Genomic DNA, 8,423 nt, shown 5'->3' with positions numbered 1-8,423 from the left:
TTATTGATTTTGAACCCTTCAAAACCTTTCATCAACCCTTCAAAACCCCTACCCTCATATTTTTTTAATCTTCCAAACAAGGGTTTCCACTAACCCTTCCCTACCCTCCCTTTAATTACCCTTCAAAACCTCTCATCCAATCAAAGCCTGGGGTTGAGGGGAATGAGATTAGAGGACTTAGGGGTAAACCCAAAACTAAAAGAGGATAAATGGAATGATTGGATTGATAAAACAAACACCAACAAAAGGAATGAAACCTCTTCATTCCCTTACCCTTTCATGAAACCCCAAAACAAACGGCCCTTAAGAATTAATCATAGAAACGACATAAAATATGTACTATCAGTGGCGGAGCCAGGATTTTGTATTTGGGGGGCTAATTTAGCCTTGCAGGCAGTGTTGTTGGATTTTTTCGAAATCCAGCCTGTAAGGGCTGGGCAAATTTTTTTTGGCCTCAATCTCTTAAAATTTTGTCGTTTTGGATGAATTTCTTATGATGTTTATAAAGTAAATTTTAATTCAAAAATTAAGTTTTTTTTAGTTTTAAAAGTAAAAAATTGATTTAGGAAAAAAAATTCAAAAGGGTTAAAGAAGATAAAGTGAAGATCAAAATAATTAAGACTAATAAGGTACGGGTGTTTGTTAGAGAGGATAAAGACACAAGGATATGGATAAAAAAACGGAGATGAGTTATCCCATGTTTGTTTTAGAGATAGGTTAGGGATATAAGATAGGGATACGAGTCTTATCCCTCAAATCCTATATCCAAGAGGGATGTGGTATTATTTTATCCCACATACCAATCGTCCCGATAAGGTTTAAGAAAAGAGCTTTATGGAGGTTTGAACCTTGATCTATTGTATTAAAAAATATGTCTTAACCAACTAAACTACCTTAATATATTGTTATAACATTACAATACATCAATATGAATTAAAATTAGAGGGACTTTCAACCGACAAAGCCATACTACTCAAAGGTGGAGCCGGCGGCCGGGAGGCCGGAGCCCCCCGAGCCCTGGGCTGGCTCCACCCCTGTGTACTATTGTTAACATAGTTATAAAAAAATTGTCAAATATGACAATCAAATAACGCTCAAATCAATCCATTTAAATTTCATTTTTTATCTTGTTTGAAAATGTTAGCGAGTAAAATCTTACCATTTCGTACATTAGAAATAAATATGCATTTTCCTAAAAACGACCGAGACAAATTGAACTTTATCCCTTTAACAATCGGCAAAATGTGCCTTTTCATCTGTTCAATCATCTCAGCCTAACAACTATGAATTTCCTTGTGTTACACACTAAACAACTAAGAACCTTACAATAAATACATCACATTATACTTCTGTTCATAAAGAATTTTAATATTCTTTCTAAAGTATACAGTTATGATGATATATACCTAACTGTCTAAAAAGATGTTCCAATCATAGACTTTGACATTAAAATTTGAAGACTCTTTTAGCTTATCCCTCAGCTCTTTCCCTAAGTTGGCATCTTTAGCAAGCAGCAAGGCGAAGCCCCCGCCACCAGCACCGACGAGCTTGTAGCCACAGCAGAAGGGGTCAGCAAATGCGAAAAGCCGATCAACCAATTCATTGCTGCAGTATGGGTCAAGTTCCTGATGCAATCTCCAAGCTTCCAGCATTATCTCACCCAGCTCATCCACTGCACAGTTCATCAAAGCTTCTCTCCCGATTTTCGCCAATTCAGCAAGGCGCTTAACACTGGAAACAAGAAGATTATCTCGTTGAAGATATCTAATAACTACCTTCTGCAAAACTTGATGTGCAAGTCGAACCTGCATGAAAAAATACAGTTTACAAGGTCAATTGATTGGAAGATATCTACAATGGAATATGTTTTCAACAATACAATCTTTAGCTAAATGCATAAAAAAACGATTAAAAGTTCGTTCTTCCACTAAGTCCCCATCATCCAACATATGTATTTTCTGGGTAGGCTCGTTCAACATTATTATAATAAGAATACTGAAAAGCGCAATATAAATACCTCAATGCAAGTCCATAATGAGGATAACAATAAAAACTAATAATTTACCTGACCAGTGAACACCACAAGCAATCTTTGCTGCAGTTCCAAAATCAATTGAGGAGAAGCCAATAATGGAATGACTTGGAGCCGCAATGGTATTCCAGGGAAACTGCTAGTAAATTTAATACCAGGGTATAAACCTCCGATTTGATCTTGCCACCCTCCTCCTGTCCCCATGAGTTGTTCTAATACCAAAACCAGTCTAGCAACATTTTCATTACTTTCATCCCCATCAGATATCTGAAGAAGTCCTTTCACAACAGCAGCTGCTAGGATACTAGAAGTCCCCAGGCCACTACCACGTGGAACTTTCGCCCATGTCTTAATCTCAAGGCCCATGGATACAAGTATAGTTTCATGCATAATACCAGTCACAAGCAATGCTGATTTGACAAGCCGGAATGGATCATCACCGTCAAATGGAGGGGAAATAGAAGTGAGATTCTCAATGTGTAGCTGGTTTCCAGCATCATCATTTATTAGCACTCCAGTCTTTTTTGTCGTCTCTATGATTGTGCCAATTGGAAGACCGCCTTCCAAACTTATCGCCATATTGAGAACGCAACCAGCACGCTCCAAGCTCCATGGAGGAGTGTCACTCCAACCCCCAACAAAATCTACACGAACTGGCAACTCAACCTTTACCCTTCTAGGACAGAAAGCTCCGTTGACATCGATATGATTGTTGTTACATGCTGAAGTAGGCAAGCTGCTGGGAGATTCCAAAAGATGTTCTGTTACCAGAAGAAATGTTAGTAAACCATAAAATATTTAAAAGAAAATTGGAAAAAAAAGAAAACAAATACAAATCCCAGAAATAGTTTGATTCACAAACGAAAAAAATGTGTGAAGGAACAGAAAAGAGGATTAGTACCACTGATAAGAACAGAAAAATCAAATTCCCTACTTTTAAGATGGGATCATAAGTGACATATTATGATTGCCAATTCAGTCTTGAAGCATCTTTTCATGCCATCTAGAAAATTATTTAAAGCATAGAATTGTCACCAACCTTTAAATCCATATCTCACTGCTGAAGCAGTTTCATCAGCAACTGCTGCCCAAACTTTATGTTCCAGCTGGCCAGCAGTTTTCTCATCTCTGCATGCTCGAAAAAGATCAACTTGCACTTGGTATGCCCGACTTTTTGGAAGAGCTTTAGAATTTTGCTCCTGAAGCTTAGTACATAGGTCTAGGAATCCCTTACATATTTCTACTCCTAAAGTCTCCTTTTGTAAAATTTCCTGACACAACTGAGACAAGTTCCGTCCAAGGATGCCATAACTTAAGCAAGCTTTAGCAATTCCAGCTGCAAGATCAGCTTGATTATTACTCGAGCCTATACAGATTTCTGAAAAGTCTATTGATCTATGCAATTCCTCCAAACTGACACGGCGCGATTTTCTCCACAAGGATAACAAACTTTTGCACTTTTTGTCATCCAAACCTATTAACCATGAGGCCAAACTAAGCATCTTAAAGTAAGAAAGAACAGGGAATATTTTAGCGTTCCATAAGCACATCTCCTGAGAACCTACAGAGCTCCATAGATCACTTACTTGAATGCCCAAATCATGCAAGACTTTATTCCAGGGTTTCCCGCAAAAAGTCCCATCCTTAGAAAGTGGAACTTTTGGGTTATCATGGAGACCACAGTACACTAGCACTCTTTCTGTGCTTTCCACTAAAGGAACCTCCCAGAGACAATGACGATCTGGAAGCATGAATTTGAATGAATTTTCTGCCATCCCTCCAATATCTCTTGGGACATTAATACCAACAACTACAGATAGGGAACCAATTTGCATTCCACCAGATATGGAAGAATCATATATAAGGGAATCTTCCCCAACTGAGACACCAGGTTCAATTTCGCTAGAAAGTACTACAGCAGAAGCTGCAATGTCAGATGCAGTTGTGGCTGGAATAGAACACAAATGCCTTCGGCCAACAATTTCTGAGCTAGCCCCACTTAAGTGATCTAAAACTTCACTTGAGGTTCCAAAGTGCAAGAACAATAAATCATCTGCAATAAATTACAACCAAATAAATGCCACCATCAGTAAGTCACATAATAAAGGCAACAAGAACTGTTCTGGTATGGGTTATAACTGATTTTTAACATACAAGCACAGTAGCTGAACATTTTTTGTTTGCCCAATCTCCTGACCAGTTCATTACCCACAGGGCGATTTTCCAGCCAGTCATGTTTTGCAGGAACCCAAGCTGCTACCAGATCTTCATATAAACTCATCTGTGAAAAAATCCAGGTAAGCATACCACCTTTAGCATTATGGGTATGTTTCTCATCAGTCATTGTTCAGAAAGGCCAAAAATTATGAAAATTCTACATGCAGATTTTACATATCAATTCAGCAATTATAGCTCAAAAGTTATGGTTTGGAACAGTCATACACAGCCCACTCTACCACGCCTTGAAATTCCACTAATAAATGGAGTTGCTAGGATCTGAACCTTCGACCACTTGGTCTAAGAGGCTCTTATACCATGTCTTGGAATAAATTGACCTAAAAGCTTAAGGTGATTGATTAGGCCCAAGAATAGCTTTTATAATCATCTCTGACAGGAACTGAAATATGAAATAAAAAGACTAAGATAGTATGTGGAAATAGTTGTACGAAATATATACATAAAAACAACAATATACAACAAACAGGACTTCTTAAGGACCTTGTTAAACTCAAAAATTAGGTAAAATTATAGTAGGATATAAAGAAACTTATACATCGCATGCAATGCTAAACCAACACATCCATGAAGTTGTTAGGATGACAAAAAGAAAGAGAAAAATCATGAACACCAGGAAAAAAAGATTTACAATGGAATAATTAAGGAACATGAAGTAAAAACCAATTTAGAAAAGAATTTAATTGAACTAAACTTGGACAGTAAGGTAAGCATGTGATGTTTTCTCTCACAGTTTTTACATGGTGGACTAAGATTTATGATGATAAAAAAGTTCATTAACTGACCTCTTTTCTGTTTTCTAAAAGCTCTGAAATTATTGGTTGGCAGGAACATGCAAGCATGACAAGGTCCACCCATGCTTTGCCTCTAACAGCTATTATTCCAGTGTCAAGCAATGTTCTACCATCATCCAATAATGCTTGATTCTTAACAAGTTCTTGCACATCAGGTTTCTGCAGGAGGTTGTCAACTAAACTGACCATATAACTTTCAGTTTGTATTCCAGTTTTAGATGCCACAATGACACCATGGTTAGAAGCTATATCAAGAGTGATTGGAACAGTGATTATGCAGGATGCATCCTCTGGAACAACCATTGCAGAGGCATCAAAACAAGGAAGAACATCCCCAGTCATTGTCAACATTCCACCTACAAAATTACAAATTATGTATTAAGAATATGCAGCATGATCTGTTCCAGCGAAAAACAGTTCTAGGAGGACATTCATTCAGTAACAGTACAATTTGATGATAACAACTTTAGAACAACACCATCAGCAATTTGAATTTCAGTTATCAAACTGTGTTAAACAGGAAGCTGATGCAGTAGTCTGGCAGTAGGCTGTGTGCAGAACAGAAACAGGAAATTTAACTAATATGCAGTTAGATAATTGATAGTTATACAACTATAATAGTACTTCTGTTCTTTTAGCTGCCAGATCATATTGAGCCTTAAATTCCAGAATGTCAGCAATAGAAAAGGCAAGCACAAGTGTTCATTCAGAAGCCTTTAATCGCCATTTGATAGCAATAAAATTGTTCTCATATTATAAAAGCATTAATAGGGGATGAAAAACCTTCATTCTTAAAAGCCTGTCTTGCACAAGAAGCAATTGCAAGTATATGGTCAAAAAGCAGAGGAACTGGCCCATCAGGGTCATCTGCTGCCAGATATGGAAGGGGTAGAAAAACTTTTCCCATGGGATTTGCCCATGGAACCCTTTTCGAGTCACCTCCAGCATGAAGCAAAAGTATATGCTTCTTGGCCAGAAATCTAACCACTGGCAGGATAGAATCTTCATTTATAGATCCTGCACGTGGCATACAAGATCCAGAAGTGCCGTTTTCTGTGTTTGCCACCTGTGGATCAGAGATTACCCTATCAAGTCTAGAAGTAAACAAAAAAAAAGTTCAATACTAGCTAAATCAAATTTCAACTAATGCCGTAGCATAGAAATTAGGCAGATCCTCTTTTAAAATCTTCAAAGTCCAAACAAATCAAGCAATATACAATGAACAGGACTAAAAAGTTCATCATAACTGCATTCTGAATTATAATCCAATGTCAAACAAGAGAATCAGATATGAAGTATCATATGTATAAATGATTACATTGTGATATGTTCGGATTAAATTGAATAATTCTAAACAAAACAATTTGCAGAAGCAATTTTTCATTGCCGTCAGGAAATGCGATTCAGTAATGATACTACCTCTGAGCCAAGATCGAGTCCAAGAGTCTGATAATGGCGAGCGAGAGCATAAATGGCATTGAGAGTGGCAGCACCGGAGCCGATCCGCTGGCCATTGGGATCGGGCACAGCAAGAGTAATAGTGGACGGAGCAATTCGGCCAATACGCTTAGCACGCCTAAGCTGCCATTCATAAAGCTGGGCTTGCTCAGGGCTAGCAGCGGTGAGGACAATAGCATCCCAAGTGGGAACTCTGGAGGGATGCCTGACCGATAATCTCAAATGGTACCAAGATTTTCGAAGAATTGAAGTTAAATCCGCTTTGTATTTGGTTCGGTAGAATCTCCTTTCTCTTGTAGATTCCATTATGCAGAAAATCTGGTAGTGCAGAGTGTATGAGAGAATCGATAGGTGAATGAGGGTGAGGAGTGAGGAGTATGTCGGTGGATTGAGTGGATATAGACACAGGGAAATTAAGGCAGGTGGCTGCTGTGCTGACGCCGGGAAAGGAAGAGAAAGAAGAATGATTGACTTTTTCCTTCAGTTAAAATACTAACAGTTGAGAATTGGGATTTTTAACTCGGCCAATATATAGCCATCAACGACAAAATTAAATCATTAAAGTTCGTTATTAGCATCAAACTTTTCTCAAGCAATTCTCTCAAATATTATTTTATCTCATTCGTTAAAAAAATGCTGAATTTTGAAAAAAAAAAAAAAAAAAAAAAGTCAGATTGGGTACTTAACTTTAAACATAATTAACTTTCTGAATTAACTTTTTGCAGAGTATTAACGTAATAAATTAAGGGATAATTACTAATCTGACCCAATCAAGGACCCCAATTTACATATCTAACCCACCTTACCTCAAAGTTACCAAATTAGACACTTTCACCCATTTTGGACAAAACTAACCTTAGTTCTATTTGATGAATCGATCGATCTTCTTCTTCTTCTTCTTCCTCCTCCGCTTCATCCGCTTCTTGTTCTTCTTCTTCTTGTTGTTCTTCTTCTTCTTCGTTTCAACTTCTTCATCTTCTTCAATTTCTTATACCAATCGTTAACGATTTTTGACATATTATGTTCAATTTCCCGTACAAATGGTATATTTTTTGTTTATACGCTTGCTTTTCTCGTTGGTTTTGCCTCTTTCTTCATCTTTAATGGTATCGTTTCAATTTCCTCTATTTTTCATAATTTTATATTCATTTTCGTCCATTGTTGTCGCATTTGTGACAAGAACTGTCGCATTTCGTCGCAAATGCGACAAGAACTGTCGCATTTGTTAATGCGACAACTCTTGTCGCATTTACGACGAAATGCGACAGTTCTTGTCGCATTTGCGACGAAATGCGACAGTTCTTGTCGCATTTGTGACGAAAGAGACAATTTCGTCACAAATGCGACAGCAATGGAGGAAAATGGAAAAAATTATGGAAAAATAGAGGAAATTGAAACGATACCATTACAGATGATGAAAGAGGGAAAACCAACGAGAAAAGCAAGCGTATAAGCAAAAAATATACCATTTATACGAGAAATTGAACATAATATGTCAAAAATCTCAAAAATCGCTAACGATTTATATCAGAAATTGAAGAAGATAAACTGAAGAAGAAGTTGAAACAGAGAAGAAGAAGAAGAACAAGAAGAAGAAGAAGAAGAAGAAGAAGCGGATGAAGCGGAGGAGAATGAGGAGGAGGAAGAAGAAGAAGATTGATTCATCAAATAGAACTAAGGTTAGTTTTGTCCAAAATAGATGAAAATGTCTAATTTGGTAACTTTGAGGCAATGTGGGTTAGATATGTAAATTGGGGTCCTTGATTGGGTCAAATTAGTAATTATCCCATAAATTAATAGTGATAAGAAACAAAGATAATATAAAAATTGTAAAAAAGAAAAATTTTAAAAATAAGTTCATTGTTGTGATATAAAATTAAATTAAAGAACCAAAACAAAAAAAA

At 37.0% G+C, this 8,423-nt stretch overlaps 1 protein-coding gene across 2 annotated transcripts; it reads right to left on the bottom strand.

Annotated features, from left to right (window-relative positions):
* Nucleotides 1-1,140: 1,140 nt before the first annotated feature.
* Nucleotides 1,141-7,022, bottom strand: LOC136217454 (bifunctional fucokinase/fucose pyrophosphorylase). 2 transcript variants are annotated; one of them, XM_066004052.1, is made up of 7 exons: nucleotides 6,481-7,022; nucleotides 5,845-6,127; nucleotides 5,053-5,417; nucleotides 4,187-4,313; nucleotides 3,072-4,085; nucleotides 2,066-2,793; nucleotides 1,141-1,805 (listed from the first exon to the last, which is right to left on the bottom strand). In XM_066004052.1, exons 1-7 carry the CDS (start codon nucleotides 6,823-6,825, stop codon nucleotides 1,407-1,409), a joined length of 3,261 nt encoding a protein of 1,086 aa, XP_065860124.1. In that variant the 5' UTR covers nucleotides 6,826-7,022; the 3' UTR covers nucleotides 1,141-1,406. The 2 variants fall into 2 exon arrangements, with proteins under 2 accessions (XP_065860124.1, XP_065860125.1); XM_066004053.1 differs by lacking the exon at nucleotides 5,845-6,127 and having other exon boundaries at nucleotides 6,481-6,613.
* Nucleotides 7,023-8,423: the final 1,401 nt, after the last annotated feature.

The sequence above is a fragment of the Euphorbia lathyris genome, chromosome 2 (genome assembly GCF_963576675.1).
Source record: "Euphorbia lathyris chromosome 2, ddEupLath1.1, whole genome shotgun sequence".
Taxonomy (NCBI): domain Eukaryota; kingdom Viridiplantae; phylum Streptophyta; class Magnoliopsida; order Malpighiales; family Euphorbiaceae; genus Euphorbia; species Euphorbia lathyris.
The sequence above is the reverse complement of the archived record's forward strand: the minus strand, read 5'-3'. Positions and strand labels throughout refer to the sequence as shown.